At 43.6% G+C, this 20527-nt stretch overlaps 1 protein-coding gene across 1 annotated transcript in view; it reads right to left on the bottom strand.

Annotated features, from left to right (window-relative positions):
• The window catches only part of LOC141123532 (cytosolic phospholipase A2 gamma-like), a 98918-nt gene that overhangs the window by 27067 nt on the left and 51324 nt on the right, over positions 1-20527 (bottom strand). The window contains exons 7-11 of the mRNA XM_073612061.1: positions 15240-15380; positions 10398-10448; positions 6482-6517; positions 3738-3773; positions 2482-2517 (exon numbers count right to left, since the gene is read on the bottom strand). Of these exons, the coding sequence (XP_073468162.1) occupies positions 2482-2517; positions 3738-3773; positions 6482-6517; positions 10398-10448; positions 15240-15380 (300 nt within the window). The remainder of the gene's footprint in view (positions 1-2481; positions 2518-3737; positions 3774-6481; positions 6518-10397; positions 10449-15239; positions 15381-20527) is intronic.

The raw sequence follows: 20527 nt of genomic DNA, 5'->3' as shown, positions 1-20527 counted from the left end.
TGACAGGTACTCTTTATGGAGAGATCTGGGGCCTATAAAAACACTATCTGTGTTTTTGAATACTTTTGAATTGTAAATAATGGTGCCGTTGACATCTTGGTATAACGGAAGTGATATCAAAGCTTCCAGGTTACTATCACAAACAGCCGATCAAAGGTGATCCTAGGTTTGCTTGGCTGTCTAGCCAACCGGCAAAAACACCAGCTGGACACTTGGGTCATCCGGTGGGATGGGAAAGCTCAAGAATGGCATGGAAGGTGGTCGTCTGGCCAGCTGGCGGATGCACCAGATTGTTGCTCGGGTCACCTGGTGGGACGGGAGAGCCCGTGCATGCCACAGAAGGTGGCGGGAGGGGAGGGCATCCCCTCCCAATGCTTGTAATAGCAATTGAGCAGATAGTTAGCTGCTCCGATTGCTATTACAAGAGAGCTGACCGCCGGCTCTAAAAAATGGCCACAGGCATCATCCCGGTATAACCAACGAAATTCCAGCATTGTACGGGTATGTCACTGGTCTATAAAGAGGGAGTCCACCTAAAAAAAAAAAAATATTAAAAGCCAGCAGCTACAAATACTGCAGCTGCTGACTTTTAATAAATGGACATTTTACTGTCCTGGAGTCCAGCGATGTCGGCAGCCGAAGCCGATGAATTGCTCGGCTCTCGGCTACTGCTGCTGCCATTCTCTGTGAGGGAATCAGGAAGTGAAGCGTTGTGTCTTCACTTCCCGGTTCCCTACTGTGCATGCGCGAGTTGCGCTGCGCGTTCTAAGTGGTCCTGTGGACCACTAAGTGGACCTGTGTGTTTCCCAGGAGACAGCGGGGGGTGCGGGAAGGAGCGTGACTCCTGCGGGAGTCTATTCCAGGAAGTGGGTGCAAATACCTGTATTACACAGGTATCTGCACCCCCCTCCCCCTTGAAAGGTGCCAATTGTGGCACCGGAGGGGGGGAGGAATCAGATGAGCGGAAGTTCCACTTTTGGGTGGAACTCCGCTTTAAGTGGTTAATTATTGCCAGTTAAGGCAGATTACTGTTTAGTTTAGTGCTCTATCTTTCTATCTGTAGCACCCTCTACCATAGGTAGGTGCTAGAGTGAGGATTTTTTGGTAGGGAAAATGTCAGCAAATTTAGGCAGGCCTATGCTGCAAGCTAGGCCTGTTTGTTTTTGATCTGGGGGCAGGGAGTGGTTAGTGTAGCAGTGGGTGTGACCACCTGTACTTTGGTTCTGAGGCGCCTCCCCTGCTTCCAGTGAGAATATTCTGGAAGAGGGGCAGGGCCTAGAACTGGAGTGGCAGGCAGCTCATGTGAGGAGCCCTGACCAATCCCCAACTGGAATCGCCAGGGGGCAGGCCTCCCATATAAGCTGAGGTAACAGGCCACTGGGAGGAGTTGGCCGAGAGAAGTGGAGAATGAAGTACTAGACAGCAGCAGGAGGGCACCCCCATCTTGGGGGGGTGCGTCGATTGCGGGAGGAGGCCCGGGAGAGCTGTGAGGGAGCTTCACCCTTATACAGTGATGGATGAAGTCCTCACTATTACACATCATTGATGAGGAGTTCCTGGAGCAGAGGGGCAGGAGAAGCTGTAGGAACATACGGTCCATTTAAGTTTTCCATCATGGACTCGGGGCAGAGAAAGGTCGCTGAGTGTACCACAGTGGAGTGCTGGATGTGGAGACATGCCAGGGAGTCTGTGAGGGAACTTCATCCTTACGCGGTCATGGATAAAGTCCTCATCTTTACATGGTCATTGATGAGGAGTCCTGGAGCAGAAGAGACTGTGGGGAATAGTGTCAAATCGATGCGGCCCGAGGGCGCAGGATTTGCAAGCTGGACTAGTTGGGAACAGTAGTCCACCAAGTGGGTTCTTTTGCATATAGAAGAGGATGTGACAAGAAACAATGTGTTACAGAATAAGTTTGTGGAGGAGGGAAGGATTCCTGGGAGCAATAGTCTGAAGTAGTTACGCAGAGGAGGAGCAATAATCTGCATGGTGATGCAGGGGAGAGACTGTAGATGTTATACATGTGCATCATTTCTTCAAGGCTCAAAAGAAGTTCTAATTTACAAATATGATGGCAAAGTAATTTGATCTATGGGCATTCCATATACCCTTTCCCCAACCAAGTTATATCCCCCCAATAAACAAAAACAAAACAAAGCAAATTACTGTCCATTGTCTCAGAAGTAATATATGAAGGGTAGCAGGGTGATATGGTGGATGTTAGTAACTAGCGGCAAACTGGCAACACACCGGTATATATCTAACTATCTTGACAGGGCTTCAGGGTGTCTATTTGTAGTGAAGGACACTGGTTTCACTGTTTTCTGCAGGATTGGTAATTCCTAGATTGGGTTCTGGAGTCCAGTGACATTGAAAAGTCTTGGAAGGGAAGAAGCCTCTAACCCTGTGCCCGCATCCTCCACCAATTAACAAAAGGGACATGATCTGACACCATATCAATTCATTCACAGTGTTACCTACCTAGCTCCATTTCCGGGCTAACCTCCTTTGACAAATCTGCATAAAGTGAAACACACAGATAACATGTACAGAATAATACTATTGAAAAAGTTCAGTGCATAAAATCTAGTTATGAGTCTAAACATAATTAATTAGTGACAATCCATTAATAACAATATAAAATAATAAACATATAGATAAATTCCATAAAATGGTCCAGAGTCCACCATGAAATGTACTACAATATACACCTCAAAAAAATGTGAAGTGAGTAGCAAAAAAGTCCCAACTAAAGACTCCGTGTTAGATTGGAAAGAAATCCAGGGATAGCCAATTTGACTCCCAAATCCACACCAGAATGCCCGTGACCCCCTTATTTCGTAATCCTGTGTCAACAGTTTCAGTTGGTGCAGAAACATGAGGCATGCACTGCACAGATTTATGCAGGACTTCTGTCCGTAGTGTGAGACCTGACACTTCCTGTAAAGAAACTCCTTGCTGTAGTGCTTCTCTACCCTGATTCCTGTGCTCACCCATTGAAGTGCAGTTCATATGTCACAGTAACATTTTTAAACATCATATAATCAAATATGAATTATTGCCAGTTAAGGAAGATTGCGGTTTCGTTTAGTGCTCTATCTACCTATTCTTCTATTAATTGTGATGGGGCTGCACCATGTCATGGGGTCAGAAAGGGTATATATCACACAGGGTTCTCACTGATGCAGGTTTAGGGGCTTCAGGGTTTCTATTTATAGTGGAGTTCCAATGCACTATTCCCAAGACACACGTTCCTGTATAAATGGCTGTGAGTAGAGAGTCCGTGTATGCCACAGAAGGTGGCGGGAGGGGAGGGGAGGGCGTCCCCACTGCTTGTAATAGCAATTGAGCAGATAGTTAGCCGCTCTGACTGCTATTACAAAAGAGCTAACCGCCGGCTCTAAAAAACTGCATCATCCCGGTATAACCAACGAAATTCCACCATTGTACGGGTACATCACTGGTCATCAAGTGGTTAATCATTGCCAGTTAAGGCAGATTACTGTTTAGTTTAGTGCTCTATTTTGAAAGGGCTTCAGGGTGTCTATTTGTAGTGAAGGACACTGGTTTCACTGTTTTCTGCAGGATTGGTAATTCCTGGATTGGGTTCTGGAGTCCAGTGACATTGAAAAGTCTTGGAAGGGAAGAAGCCTCTAACCCTGTGCCCACATCCTCCACCAATTAACCAAAATGGACATGATCTGACACCATATCAATTCATGCACAGAGTTACCTACCTTGCTTCGTTTCCAGGCTAAACTTCTTTGACTTATCTGCATAAAGTGAAACACACAGATAACATGTACAGAATAATACCATTGAAAAAGTGCAGTGCATAAAATCTAGTTATGAATCTAAACATAATTAATGAGTGACAATCAATTAACAATATAAAATAATAAACATATAGATACATTCTATAAAAAGGTCCAAATAGTACACAGTGAAATGTACTACAATATGCACCTCAAAAAAATGTGAAGTGAGTAGCAAAAACGTCCCAACTAAAAACTGTGTTAGATTGGAAAGAAATCCAGGGATAGCCAACTTGACATGTAAATCCATGACTTCTGTCTGTAGTGTGAGACCTGACACTTCCTGTAAAGAAACCCCTTGCTGTAGTGCTTCTCTACCCTGATTCCTGTGCTCACCCATTGAAGTGCAGTTCATATTTCACAGTAACATTTTTAAACATCATATAATAAAATATGAATTATTGCCAGCTAAGGAAGATTACTGTTTAGTTTAGTGCTCTATCTATTGTTCTATTAATTGTGACAGGGCTGCATCATGTCATGGGGTCAAAAGGGGTATATATCACACAGGGTTCTCACTGATGCAGGTTTAGGGACTTCAGGGTTTCTATTTAAAATGGAGTTCCAATGCACTCTTCCCAACACACACGTTCCTGTATAAATGGCTGTGAGTATAAGTGGGTGCCGAAGTGACCACCATCTGGAACCGTGTCAAGTCAGAGCAAAAGAATGTCACCAAGAAGCGGACGTTCGTTACCTGGGAGGTGAAAGCTTGGATACACCTGTTCCCAATCCAGGAATCACCAATCCTGGAGAAAACAGAATCATCCTCCACTATGATAAAGGGCAAAAGAATATCACCAGCACACCAAGGTTCTCCAGAGTGGGTCCTAAGCTTTAATCAACAATCACATTTTTACAGCAGAGTGTAATGTGTAAGAGCCACACAGGACCCCTTTCATCAGGCATGTGATGTCACATGTGTCACATGCCTGATGAAGGGGTCCTTTGTGACTTCAAAACGTTGCAATCTGCTGTAATGATTTGATGGTCGATTAAGGCTTAGGACCCACTCTGGAGATCCTTGGTGTGCTGGTGATATTCTTTTGCTCTTATGCATAGTGAAGGATACTCCTGTTTTCTCCAGAATTGGTAATGGATCGGGAACAGGTGTATCAAAGCTTCCACCTCCCAGGCAACAAACATCCGCTTCTTGGCAGGGCACTCAGCGTGAAAGGGTCTCCACAACCTCCATCACTGGCAAAGAAAGGGAAAAGGTGAGTGCCACATTAATCATCTAAAAATGCTTCAAAATGTTATTGCAATGCTGCTAAATACATAGCCAAAAAAAAAAAAACACCACGTCTCAGCCTTTAGGCCTTACTTATGGCTCCTGGATTGGGTTCTGGAGTCCAGACACTTTGTGTCAAATCACTGTGTGTACATAACACAATGATAGAAAAAATGAAAAAATATATAATTTTCTTTAATACATATGAGATAAAAGGTAAAATATATACATGCAAACAAAATTGGTGGCTGAACAAAAAACATGTCAACATGGCATAGCAGTGGCTACTACTCATAGGTTTTGGACTTCCGTGGTGGAAAGACAGAGTACTGGAACCACACCCAACGTGTTTAAGAATCCCTTCTTTCTTCAGGGGTGTATTTATAAATGAAGAAAATTAACAATGTTCACAATTAATAATAAAAACAGGATATCAGCCACAAAGATTATAAAAAACAGCAAAGTCCATCCAGGGGTCACTCAAAAACCAAAGACACAGCAGCAGGATCAACATGGAGGCCCAGCAAGACCAGGCACTGGAACGCCCCCAGGAAGGCAGATGTATGGCAGAGGGATTGTATTATGTCCAGTATGACATCAAAAGGTCTGCTGGTGTAAAATGTCCCATGAGAGAGGGGTGTGAGCGCACACCCTAAAATTCTGAGGGGATGGCTAGCCAAATTTAGGGTGTTTTAGGGTGTGCGCTCACACCGCTCTCACATGGGACATTTTACACCAGCAGAGCTTTTGATGTCATATTGGACATAATACAATCCCTCTGCTGTACATCTGCCTTCATGGGGGCGTTCCAGTGTCATGTTGGAACATGATTTGGGGATGGCCCCTTCCTGTTCCAACATGTTAAAAGAGAAGTATGTTTTTTTTTTTTGTTTTTCCCTATTCATACTTACCTAGGTGGATGCTGCATTTGCCCCCCAGCGCCTCTGCACTAAAAACAGAGCAATTGAACACCGCTGATCACTCGGTTTTCAGAGCTCCCTAAGCAGAGAGCTGTAGACTGTCAGTCACCGCTCTCTGCTCTGCTCCTCCATGCTCACTGGAACGCTGAGCTGTGGAGGGGGTGGGGAGCGGCTCGCTGAGTGGCTAATAAGGGTGTCAGTCCAAGCACCTGGTGGATCCAGACTCCCAGTGTCGGGATGACGTGCTGCCTGGACTGATATCCATGACGTCAGCGGAGAGCGGACTTCAGTCCACTCTCGACTGAAAACGGGTCACAGGAGTGCAAAGCGAATTGCACTCCTGTGATCCATAGGAGAAGGACAGCCAAACGAGCTCAGGCTGGACTTCTCCTTTAAAATTAACACAGACATACAGCAAGTAATGAATAGACAGGTAGGTGATCACAGGAAGTTCCTCACATTTCAATTTTACTGATTATCTGGAGTTACCAAGAGGTCTAAAGTTGACTTCTTACCTCCCTTCAGCCACTGGGTTAAATTTGTGGTTATTTCTGTAAAACAATACATTCTGTTATATTATCTTTAATTGAAGAACATTAAATACATTTAAAAAAATACAATAATCAGAATAGGCAGTTTATATTTGGGGGGCTCTTTCTGGTTATTTTTTTTTCCATTCCCTGTGACCATTCTTGTCCAGTCCATAATGACATGACCTTCTCCCGTAGCCTCCTGGGAGACCCCCATCTCTCACATATCCAAGGAGTCTGTGGGAGTCCATGTGCAAAGCATGTGCCAAGGGGCGGAGCTCACATGTCATTGGGGGCCGGGCTGCCTGAACCCAGAAGTAGAAGCTGGCTGAGGAGGATCAAGATGGCAGCCAACCTGAATAGTGAATCACTGCTGGACAACATTGGATCTGCTCGGCAGGTATGTGTTTGAACAGAGGTATGGGAGGATTGGGGGGGGGGGGGGGGGGGGGGATTGGGAGCTCTTGAAAATCCAAAGAACAACATATGGACATTTTGAATGAATCTGTTCTTGGATTGTACTAGTCAAACTGGACCCCTTAAAGTAGAACTAAAGACCTTCTTTGGAAAAGTGTAAGCAGGCGGGCTATTTATTGCACAAGGTACTTTTTTAAAATGTACGCTGAGCCTGGCAGCTCAGTATACGTTCCGGCATGGTGCCTGTGTGCCGGGATGACTGAACTCCTGCACATGGGTGGAAATGACATCATCCCACATTTGAGTCCTGGTGCAGTTTATTGTGAATAGCTGCCCAGTGCACCTCCCAAAGGCATATACACTGCAATTCATCACGGTGCTCTGTGCTTTGCCCTGCCATAAAATGCAGCCTTCCCCATTTCTGCATGCGTTGCTGTGAGTTTCAGCCCATTTATATTGCATTGGCTGTTTAACCCAATATAACCTGCTGTTACACACATCAACGCATGACAACACATAGGACCTTATTTACATAATTATATTAATAGGGACTGAGAAATTTTTGAACCCATTAAGCCTCGTACACACGGTACGATTGTTGGCAGGGGATTGTCTGTTGACAGACTGTTGTCCTAAAATTTAACCATTAGTACGCTTCTTCTGACAATTGTTGTCCAACTTTCAGCCAACAAATGTTGGATGGCAGGCTAGTAAATTTTTGGCGGACACCGGTCTGTTGTCTGATTTTCGTATCGTCGGTACACAAGACAGTCACACAAAAGTGGAAAGTACAAACACGCATGCTCGGAATCAATGCTCACCAAACACCAAATTAGCAGAAGGGGGCCCAAAGGGTGGCGCTCAAGAGCTGAAATTCCTCATAGTACGTCACTTTGTTCATGTTTGTTGGCCGACAATTGTGTGCCTATAATAAGCAAGACAAGTTCCTGGCACATGCCCTTTGGACAAAAATCAGACGCTCCGTTGGCCAACAATCTGACCGCGTGTACCAGGCTTTAGAGTGACAACCAAGAAATTAGTACTTCTAGAAGTTGAGGGCAGCAATCACACCCAACATAGGTCTCTTGGCACATATTTTCTTTAAACACTCTGAGGATATGTGTGGGTGGGGCTGGGAATTGGCCAAATTGGAGGACCGGCACAGAGTCAAGAAAAGGTTAAACAATTCTTGTATTTTTGGGAGGTAACTGAACAGTCAACGAGGCAACCGTAATCTGTGATCACTAGCACTGGTACAATGGCGATAGTAACTGCGGCACACTTGCACAAACCATTCCAAATACTCTTGTACCAGAACACAGTAACTATGGCGATACAAGTACATTTAGAGTAACGAAGGCTTACAGTATCCCTCAGTACAGCATATGTCTCAAATGGCTGTCCTACATTACCGGGCACTGCATCTGTAAGAGGGGTGGCCGACCAGTGAAGTGAAGGCACAAACGGCTCTTGAGAAGACTTGCCAGAGCTTAGAAGTTTAGTCTTTTAGGCGGTGAACAGTGAAGCTTGCAGCGTTGTCCATAATCTTTCCCTCCTCAAGCAGGAACCTTCCTCTGAGGCCAACTCACTGCCCCTGACAAGCATGGTTCCTCTTCCTACACTAGCCCCTCGCAGAATGCATGCCAAATGCAATAGGCAACTGCTATTTATTAGCATTGCCAATACTAAAGATGGCTGCTGAGGACATCCAGTGTTACCGTGTCCAAACAGACCACTGCTCCCCTGATAACTCCTATGGAGCCTACAGAGGAACAATGTTTCTCTCCTCAAGCACAGCAGCACAGTAATTAGTGTCACCTATAGCTAGGAGGATCAATTGCACCTGCCTAGATATTGTTCTTTATTTCACCCATGTGACTGTCATTTTCAAATGTCAGTGGACTCAGAGACTGAAAATAACTGTCATTTAAAAAAAAAATAAGAATGTAAATTGAGTCATTAGGCATGTGAAAGAAATGCTGTAAATGAAGAATGCTTTCAGACATCGAAGTGTTAATAGATTATTTTCATCAATTAACAAAATGGAAAGTAAATGAAGAGAAGAGAAATCCATATTGAATCAATATTTGAGGTCCCCCCCTTTACCTTCTACTAGGTAGACTTGCACACAGTTTTTGAAGGAACTCGGCAGGTAGGTTGTTCTATGTTCATCTTAGAGAACTAAGCACTGATCTTCTGTGGATGTTGGCAGCCTCCAATCCTTCTGTCTCTTCATGTCATCCCAGACAGACACTGTAATGGTGAGTTCAGGGCTCTGAGGGGGCAAAACCATGACTTCCAGGACTCCTTGTACTTATTTACACTGAAGATAGTTCTTAATGACATTAGCTGTATGTTTGTGGTGATTGTCCTGCTGCAAAATACATTTCGGGCCAATCTCCTCCCTAATGGTATGGCATGATGGAGAAGTATATCCCTGTATTTCTCAGCATTGAGGACACCAGTGATCCTGACCAAATCTTGCCCCAAACTTGCAAGGAACCTTCACCCTGCTTCAGTTGCTGGCAGACACTCAATATTGTATCGCTCTCCAGCCCTTCCCCCAACAAACTGCCTCCTGCTACAGACAAATATTTCACATTTTACCTGCTGCCATTTTTTTTCTGCCCCCTCAGTTCCTAGGTTTTCTTACATAGTTGAACCACTTGCCTTGTTTCCACATAGGAGGCTTTTTGTCCATAATTCTTCCATGAAGACCATTTCTGGCCAATCTTCTCCAGACAGTAGATGGAGGTACCTGGGTCCCACTGGTCTCCTCCAGTTCTGTGCTGATGGCAGTGCTGGAGATCTTCCGATGTGGAAGGGAAGAAAGTATGATGTGTCTTTCATCTGCTGCATTCAGTTTCCTTGGCCGACCACTGTGTCTACGCTTCTCAGCATTACCCAGTCAATGGTTTCCTCAATGCTGGGAAAAAAAGGCAGATACTTATCCATCATGCCATACTATCAGGGAGGCGTGTCATTGGCCCCAACTCTATTCTGTAGTGGACACTGGACAGCCACCCCAAGCATCCAGCCAATGTCATTAAGAAATATCTTCAGTGTAAATAAGGAATCTTAAAAGTGATGGCTTGGCTCCCACAGAGCCCTCAGTATCACGGAGTCTGTCTGGGATGACATGAAGAGACAAAGGGATTTGAGGCAGCCGACATCCACAGATCTGTGCATAGTTCTCCAAGATGTTTGGAACAACCTGCCTACTGAGTTCCTTCATGTACTGTGTGCAAGTCTACCTTGAGGAATTGATGCCATTTTGAAGGCAAGGGGCAGTTACACCAAATAAAGCTGGCATAGAGATTTTAGTTGTTTTTTATTATTATTATTATTATTATTATTATTATTATTATTATTATTATTAATAATTGCTGCATAAATTAGTTAGAGAGGGGTTGGCTGTATAGATTGTCAAGCCAGGAATCCCTTCTAGCAGGGGAGGTATAATCAGTAAATGTTGAACACCTACCATGTAAGTATAACTTAACCCAATCAGCGCCGGGTGCACTGCCCCACATTCCTGCAGAGAAAAAAAAGACAGCATTAGTTCTGAATACAATGAGGATCGCAGTTATGAATTGTAAATGAACGTATAGTATTTATTAGTCACATAGCCATATACACATTAATATTCTTTAACTATGGGTTTTCTCTCCAACTGTTAAGGACAGTTATATCAGGGTTATTATCCATAAGGGAAAATCAGGAATGCATCTTCTTTTATGTTGTAAATACTAGGATGTAGCCTACCTAGGTTCGGTTTGAACCTTGGCTATTTGAATGATTGGACAAAGCTCCCAAATTTTGCCCTTCACCTCCCTCCCCCCCATGCTCATCCGGAGCTGAGCATCCTATGGCTGCCAAGCAAGTTGCGGGTGCTGGCACCAATTGTGTCCCTAGCAACCATCACTGTCACTGGCACATTGCTTTCATGGCCAGAAATCAACAAACATAAAAGCAAAGGGGTGGGGATAGCAATGACACCACTGCCCAAATATGATCACAATGATGTCACTATTATCCCCACTACTTCAATTATTTCGATAAAGACAGTTTGGTAAGCAGTCATTCAGGATCGGTCTTGTTGCACCGGGTACATCTTTTTTTGTTTTTTTTTTTCATTTTGATGAGTCGGTGAGCAGTGGGCATTGTGATTAATGATGGATTTACAACATCTGACATTTTAAGAGGATTTTTATTATTTTAATAAAGGACTTATCAAACACTTGGGTATATTTATTTCTGGGTGACATCTTTTTTTTTGCTTTGAGAATGAGTAGGTTTACAATTTTTCCCCGTACTCATTCACATGGGGGGGGGCTGGGTACACTTAAGCTCCTTATTATGTACAGTATTTCTTTGTATGCTATTTCTATCTCAAAATCAATAAAAACAGATGTTGCACATGTAATGTTACGGGCTGCAGAACTATTTTTCTTCCACAAGATGGCAGTAGCAAGTGTTATTTATTTATCTTGTGACTAAGTTTAGGCTGTGGCACTCTGGGAAATGTAGTCTGGAAAAGAACCTGAGCCACGGCCATCACTGGGAAACCAACTATGGTACTCAGGGATATCTGGGAGCAGGAAGGGTCTTAAAAATGAAATCCCAGGAAAGAGGGAGGTCAGTTGGGGAGCACGTCAACCGGAGAGAGGATGAGAGAAGTGCTGTGCAGTGCCAAGCCCTGCTGTGCTGAGTTTCGTTGGATGCTGCTGTATCCTCAGGTGGCTGGACTGAGCTGAGCCTGCTGTACCAACGACTGCTCTGGTGCCTACTCTTCAATGTCCACCTGTGATACGGGCCACCACCACCAAGGCCTGATGGGGAAATGCAGGAGAGAACCACCAAGGTACTTGCCATCTTACCTACCATCAGTGATGATCACCTTATATCTTTTTCAAGCTCTACCTAAACATACAGTATACCTGTTTCCTGTCCAAAAAAATGAATCCTCTCTTAATTCAGTTTTTTTGGGCTAGTAAGAAACCGAGAATTTCCCAACGCTTATTGACATTATCCAAACGAAGTGGCAGCTTAGCCTTTCCCCATCTTTTGCAATACTACCGTTCCGCCCACCTTGTCAGGCCTATTGACTGGTGCCAGCATACAAGTTGAAAAACAATCGACCGTTCCGAATTCTGTGTGAAGAAAAAGCTGGTTGTTAGGCAGTGGGCCGGGAAGCTGGCCACCCGCATCCTTAACAACCTCCGAGTCATCATCTGTCAATGGGCTTCTCCACTGACAGATGAAAGTAAAGATAACAAACATTTTTTTTTTTTAAATGGCGTAGGATTCCCCCCCATCTATACAAGGGACCTTTGGGTCTTTAACTGACAATTGCGCGGTCATGCAATGCTGTACCCAAATGAAATTTGTGTCCTTTTTTCCTACAAATAGAGCTTTCTTTTGGTGGTATTTGATCACCTCTGCGGTTTTTATTTTTTGCGCCTTAAACAAAAAGAGCAACAATTTTGAAACAAATTAGATTTTTTACTTTTTGCTATAATAAATATCCCCAAAAATGTCAAATTTCATCATCAGTTTAGGCCAATATATATTCTTAAAAAATTGCAATAAGTGTATATTGATTGGTTTGCGCAAAAGTTATAGCATCTACAAACTGTGGGAAAGATTTATGGCATTTTTATTATTATTTTTTTTTACTAGTAATGGCAGTGATCTGCGATTTTTAGCGGGACTGTGTCATTTCAGCGGATAGATCGGACACTTTTGACACTTTTTAGGGACCATTGACATTTATACAGCAATCAGTGCTATAAAAATGCACTGATTACTGTGTAAATGTCACTGGCAGGGAAGGGGTCAACACTAGGGGGCAATCAATGGGTTAAATGTGTTCCCTAGTGTGTGTTTCTAACTGCATGGGGATGGGACTGACTGGGGGAGGAGACATATCGCTGTTCCTACTTACTAAGAACAAACAATATGTCTCCTCCGCTCTGACAGAACAGGGATTTGTGTGTTTACACATGCAAATCCCCATGCTGGCTCTCGTGCCCCTGACCGCGGGTGGTCGGTGGTGATCACACCCGCCGGCCACAGGCATCAGGTCCCCCACCTTCCCGCGGGTGCGCGCCTCCGGTGGCTTTTAAACGGAACAAGGTACCCATAGGTTGTTTTGCACAGCCGTGCCATTCTGCCGACGCATATCAACGTGAGCCAATGTGCCAATACACTTTGTGATACTTTTATAACGCAAACCTGCCAATACAGTTACGAATCAAAATTTAGACAAAAATTTTGTTATTCAGAGATTTGGCTGTATCCGAATTTCTGAATCACAATAGTTAAGAATTTCAACAAATCCGATTTGTTTACAGATTTCAACAAATCCAAAATAAATTATAACAAAACAAATTATTCAAATTAGAAAAGGAATTAAAAATTGAAAAATAATTTGAATTCAAATTTGAAAATTTAATAGAATTTGGAATTGAATTTGAAATGGAAAAATATTGCAATAAATACAGTAATGTAAAAAAGTAAAATAAGATGAGGATTCCTGCTTATACTGCTGTTTAGAATACAACAGAATAGAATAGCATACAGCAGCAGCATAGAATAGAATAGCATATATAATATAATAGAAAATAATAGAATACCATAGAATATATTCTATTCTATTTTAGTCTGTTATATAGAGTAGGAAGTCAGAATCATCATTGCATTTCACTTTTATACCTTACTATATTTATTGCAATGTTTCTATTTCAAATTCAAATACATTTTCAAATTTGATTCAAAATAAAGAATATATGAAATTAATCCGAATAAACGAAATTGATCCCAAAAATGAATTGGTCTAACATATCGAATATGACAAAACAAAATTAGTAACTTAACAAACTAATCTGAAACCAGGGGCAGATCCAGGGGTGGGGGGGCAAGGGGGCAATTGCTCCCCCCGAGAAAATAGTGAGCGGGCCGAGTGGCCTGCGGGTGAGCGGGCAGGCAGTCAGGTCAGTAGGCGGCCGGCAAGTGAGCAGAGCGAGCGAGCAGGCCAGTAAATGGGCTAGTGGGTGAGCAGAGCGGGCAGGCAATCATGCCAGTAAGCAGGCCGCTCGGTGAACTTGAAGGCAGTACAGTGAGCGGGCGGATGAGGGACCAGAGAGATGACATCATCTCTCGCTGCCTGCCCTCACATGTGCTGAAAAACTGGGGAGAGAAGCCTGTTTCTCTACTGTCACTGTTGTTGCAGGATAGTGACAAGCTGCATCTGGTGGCAATTAACGTGGCAAGTGACAAGCTGCATCTGGTGGCAATTAACATGGCAAGTGACAAGCTGAATCTGGTGGCAATTAACATGGCAAGTGACAAGCTGCATCTGGTGGCAGGCAATGTGGCAAGCGACAGTCCGCATCTGGTGGCAAGTAACATGGCAATTAACGTGGCAAGTGAAAAGCTGCATTTGGGCTGCATCTGGTGGCAGGCGATGTGGTATGTGACAAGCTGCATCTGGTGGCAGGCAATGGTGGCAAGTGAGAATTCGCATCTGGCCACAGGTGACGCGGCTAGCGACCAGCTGCATCTGAAGGCAGGTGACGTGGCAAATAACAAGCTGTATCTGGTGGCAGGGAATGTGACAAGTGACGATCCGCTTCTGGTGGCAGGCGACGTGGCAGGTGACATGCTCAGGGGACCCACTGATTCTGGATTATGATGAGTTGAACTATTTCATTTTATATTACAATGTAATAATATAAATAATGTGCTTCAATCATCCTGACACCATAACAACCATGGTGCCGGGATGATTGAAGCATCAACACCAGCCATTGCCCCGACAAATTGCCCGCAAGGACCTTATTTTCTGGCAGTGCCCCTCCCGAGACTAGACTCTGGATCCGCCCCTGTCTGAAACAAACCATATGTTTCCATTGTGACCATCTCTAGTCTGTTATTCTTTTATAGAGTTTTGAGTCTATGGAACTCTTGTAAGCCTGCTAATATTTACAGAAAGGTATACTGCTGGTGTCAGTGAGGTTGAGGCCTCACACAGGGCTGGCAAGAGCAGGGGACCCAAATCTACCAGCAGCTCTTGTAGGGGTAGCAGTAGAGAGTAACTAGGTGTCCCAGGAGCCGCACATCAAGTCTCAGCCTGAACCCCCACCAGGCCATGCCCCTCAATCCTTTCATTCCACCTACCACAGTTTACTCTTGCAGGGGTAGCTCTACATATATAGAAAAGTATTCCTGTAACAATGCAACTATTCTGATTTGGTGCTATGATAAATTGCACAAGTAAGAATTTTTGCCACATTAGTTAATGACCATTTCTGATTTGGCTTACCTTGAAGATATATCAAGTCATGTTCAGGCAGCTCTTCCAATAAGTTTCCTCCTTTAAATTTACTTCCCAGATACTCAGTCTTTACATAGGAATTGTAAGCAGGAAATCCTGATCTGTGTGGGGTGAACTCAAACCAAGCTTCTGAAATGAGAAGATTTTACTCCAGTTATTGTCCATCCAGAAATGTCTCCTCTACACACTGAAGAGTCATCTCTATTTCTTCTTCATTGCAAACAATGTCCTTCCAAGCGTCATTAAGGACAAGAAAAACAAACAGCAAATAAAAGAGCAATTGTAGAGCTGCCCGTGTACTAGAAGAGTTTTGATTGAAAACTGTAGTTTTCAAAATATTCATCTGATTTTTTAAATGATTGGTGGAGTCAAATCAACGTTTGTTTTTGACTTCACCACATTTGAAAGAGTAGGATGGAAAATTTCTCTAGAATAAACTAATTTATTTTATTTTTTATTTTTAATCAAATGTATTGTAAAACTACACACACAAAACATGTCCCATCATTGAGAAGAACATATCATATACCATCTTTGGTACAGTGCCTTGAAAAAGTATTCATACCCCATGACATTTTTCACATTTTCTCATGTTACAACCAAAAACATAAATGTATTTTATTGGGGGGGGGGGGTGGCCTGGATGGAGACCGAGATGGCAGCATAAGTTGAGAGCTCCTGCAACCTGTGGATCAAATCTTGCCTTTTAGGGGAGCCTACACCTCTGAACCACCATGAACAGATCCACCCGGAGTTAATCTACATCCCAAGCAGTTATTGACTCAGGTACGCAGCTGAGCAGAAACATCCCGGAGCTGTTCCGGACCCAGCGCATGTCTGCACTCGTGGCCTCACAGGCCCAGACCCCGAACTGGCTTTGTTTGGAACCCGATACACCGATGTCGGGAGGAATGGGCCCAAGTGCCGGGCATGCTCACCCCCCTAGCTTGTTTGACCTAGAAACAATGGCCGCTGACATTAAAAACACGGTCACAGCTGCGATTGCAGACCTTAAGTCGTAAATCCAAGCCGTGGCTCACCGGATTGACGATGTGGAACAAACCACCCAGACACATGCGGCCGCCATTCGTCAGGTTCAAACCACCTATGACTCCCAGCTCTCCCATCTCCTGGACCTCCACAGACATGTTGAGGACCTCGACAATCATGGCCGAAGATACAACATTAGAGTACGGGGGTCCCTGAGAGTATTGATCTGGGCTTCCTGCAACAAACCATATGCACAATCTTTAATGACTTAATTGACAGCCCAGCAGACTCTCCCATTGATATGGAGAGGGCTCATCGCACTTTGCGCCCTCAACCCCATGATAATGAAGCACCCAGAGATGTGATATGCTGTGTGGTTAACTTTCCACTCAAGGAGGAAATCCTCCATAAAGCAAGAGATGGGGGCCAAATTCTCCATAATGGAGCAGAAATCAGACTCCTCCAGGACTTGTCCCAGATAACGCTGCAAAACAGAAGAGCCCTGCGCCCCATGCTGGAAGCTCTACGTGCCAGGAATATACAATACCGCTGGAAGTTTCCTTCCAGGCTGTCAGCATCCACTAGGGGCCGCTCTGCACTACTCCGCACTCTGGAAGACTTACAAGGTTTCTGTGAACAACTCAATCTTCCACACGCTGAACTTCCGGCATGGTACGCACTTTATTTCCCCTCGGAACCCTGTCTCTCGGTTTCCCTTAATCCATCACTGAAGGCCCAACGCCACAGATCCCGCAGACACAGAGCTGATCCGGTGCATCACGCTATGACCTCTATCAGCACAGCCTCTTTTTTTTTTTCCTTTCCTTCCCTCCCCAGCTCGGCTTTCTTTTCTTCCCATCCTCTTTTTCTTTTCCCCCTAGTTTTACTTAATTTTAATGTTTTTTTTTTTTTGCTGAGTGGATCCACCCCCGCCCCTCCAGGGAACATCCCCACCACCTTTCTAATATCCGCTTACTCTACCTTTAATAACAGCGGCCCCGACACAAACAGTCTCACAGGGTCATATAGGAACAGTCACCGGATATGCCTTCCCTGACGCTGAAATGCCTATCCCTTAATGCTAAGGGCCTTAACCTACCAGAAAAATGGTCCCAAGTCTTGTCATCCCTTTCCAAACACAAGGCACACTTCATTTTCCTGCAAGAGACCGACTTCCGTTCAGACGCCATACCCAAACTATCTAATCATATCTATCGAACAGCGATACATGCCACCAACCCTGACTCCAAGACCAAAGGAGTCTCTATACTAATCTCTAAGCATGCTAACTTCCAACTATCTGATTCCCTTATCGATCCAGAAGGCAGATATATTTTTCTTAAAGGTTCCTATGCCTCAAAACCGATCACACTGGCCAACCTGTATTGTCCAAATGACCACCAAATCGCGTTTTTTAGGAAAATTTGCGACCTCTTCATTCCAGACAGGTATAGCACTTTTGAGAGGTGATTTTTTTGTCCCTCTGAACCCTTTACTGGACCCTTCCATGGGCACATCTACCTTGACGAACAAAGCGTTATGCCAGATTAAACTACAGTTTCAATCCCTAACTTTACACGATGTATGGTGCACCTTGTTTCCCTCAGATAAGGACTACACCTTTTTTTCGGCCCCACATCAAAAATACTCTAGGATTAATTATTTCTTCCTATCTCAGTCAGACTTATTGATGATACAGAACCGATGTTTCTATCTGACCACCACCTGATCAAAGTCACCTTATCTTTCCCCGAAACCTATTTTAGAACAAAGTCCTGGCGTTTGAATCCCTCCCTGCTCAAGGACCCCTTAGTGACAGACCCTATCCATACATGACTTCAGCAATACTTTTTGGAAAACTCAAATCTGGAAGTCTCCCCAATCTCCCTCTGGGAAGTGCATAAATATGTAATCCGGGGGGGAACTGATTACTTTGGCTACAAGCGCTAAGAGACAACACCAAGAGAATATCAATAATCTCATCAGGACAATGAAATCCCTCAAAACCTCTCACAAACTGACCCACGCACAGGCCACCTTACAGGACTTAACACGTACCCGAGCCCTTCTTTTAGAGGAGCTAGGCAAACTCACCAGAAGATGGTACATCCTTGGCCAGAGGATCTTCTATAAACAGGGTTTTTTATTTCAATTGATTAGCATGTGAACAATATATTTTTTTATGCATATATAGCTCATTTATTACTAAGCACATTGCACTTTGGATGTGGCATTCAGTAACACATTTTATTTAAGCATATAGAACCCATTTATTATTAAGCACATTGCACTTTGGATGTGGCATTTAGTAGCACATTTTTCTGGATATACGGAATTATATGTATTATTTTTTTTGGATTTGAATCACATGTACTTGGCACCTTTGCATATGATACCGATAGGGTGAACGCATATATTGTTATATACCTAAGCGCAGCGCAATTTTCTTTATTTATACCTACCGCACGGCCATGAATACGTGATCTGCGTTTGCAGCTGGGTATTTATTTCTATATTTGGTTTGTTTCTTCAGTAGGGCATTGGATTATTGTGGCTCGCAAGATCTTTCCTTTATTTTTAATATTTACATGGTGTGTTCAATAAAAACATGGTAACATTTAATTCTCTGTGTGTTTTTAGTTTAAGCAGACTGTGATTGTCTATTGTTGTGACTTAGATGAAGATCAGATTACATTTTATGACCAATTTGTGCAGAAATCCATATCATTCCAAAAGGGTTCACATACTTTTTATTGTAACTGTAGTTTTTTTTGAAACTATTGATGTTCCCCGCTGAGACCATCGCCTGTGGAAGGGAATTCCACATCCTAGCCGCTCTTACAGTAAAGAACCCTCTACGTAGTTTAAGGTTAAACCTCTTTTATTCTAATTTTAATGAGTGGCCTATTGTGGGGTCACCAGTACGGTATTTATAAATTGAAATCATATCCCCTCTCAAGCGTCTCTTCTCCAGAGAGAATAGGTTCAGTGCTCGTAACCTTTCCTCATAACTAATATGCTCCAGACCCTTTATTAGCTTTGTTGCTCATTCTTTGTTCTCACTCCATTTCCAGTACGTCCCTCCTGAGGACTGGTGCCCAGAACTGGACAGCATACTCCAGGTGCGGCCGGACCAGAGCCTTGTAGAGTGGGAGAATTATCGTTTTATCTCTGGAGTTGATCCCCTTTTTAATGCATGCCAATAGTCTGTTTGCTTTGTTTGCAGCAGCTTGGCATTGCATGTCATTGCTGAGCCTATTATCTACTAGGACCCCCAGGTCCTTTTCCATCATAGATTCCCCCAGAGGTTCTCCCCCCAGTCTATAGATTGCATTTATATTTTTGCCACCCAAATGCATTATTTTACATTTTTCTACAATGAACCTCATTTGCCATGTAGTCGCCCACCCCATTAATTTGTTCAGGTCTTTTTGCAAGGTTTCCACATCCTATGGAGAAGTTATTGCCCTGCTTAGCTTATTATCATCCGAAAATACAGAGATTGAACTGTTTACCCCATCCTCCAGGTCGTTTATGAACACAATAAATAGGATTGGTCCCAGCACAGAACCCTGGGGGACCCCACTACCCACCCCTGACCATTCCGAGTACTCCCCATTTATCATCACCCTCTGAACTCGCCTTTGTAGCCAGTTTTCAATCCATGTACTCACCCTATGGTCCATGCCAACGGACCTTATTTTGTACAGTAAACGTTTATGGGGAACTGTGTCAAATGCTTTTGCAAAATCCAGATACACCACGTCTACAGGCCTTCCTTTATCTAGATGGAAACTCACCTCATCATAGAAGGTAAATAGATTGGTTTGTCAAGAACAATTCTTCATGAATCTATGCTGATTACTGCTAATGATACCGTTCCCGTTACTAAAATCTTGTATATAGTCCCTTATCATCCCCTCCAAGAGTTTACATACTATTGATGTTAGGCTAACTGGTTTGTAATTCCCACGGATGTGTTTTGGGCCCTTTTTAAATATTGGTGCTACATTGGCTTTTCTTCAATCACCTGGTACCATTCCAGTTAGTAGACTGTCAGTAAAAATTAGGAACAATGGTGTGGTACTTACTTGACTGCGTTCCCTAAGTACCCTCGGGTGCAAGCCATCTGGTCCCAGTGATTTATTAATGTTAAGTTTCCCAAGTCTAATTTTAATTCCGTCCTCTGTTAACCATGTAGGTGCTTCCTGTGTTGTGTCATAAGGATAAACACTGCAATTTTGGTTACTGAAGCCCCCTGATTCCCTCGTGAAGACTGAGGAGAA

Source organism: Aquarana catesbeiana, linkage group LG01 (genome assembly GCF_042186555.1).
Source record: "Aquarana catesbeiana isolate 2022-GZ linkage group LG01, ASM4218655v1, whole genome shotgun sequence".
In the NCBI taxonomy this organism is placed as follows: Eukaryota; Metazoa; Chordata; class Amphibia; order Anura; family Ranidae; genus Aquarana; species Aquarana catesbeiana.
Note: the sequence above shows the minus strand (reverse complement) of the source record. Positions and strands in the feature narration are given on the sequence as shown.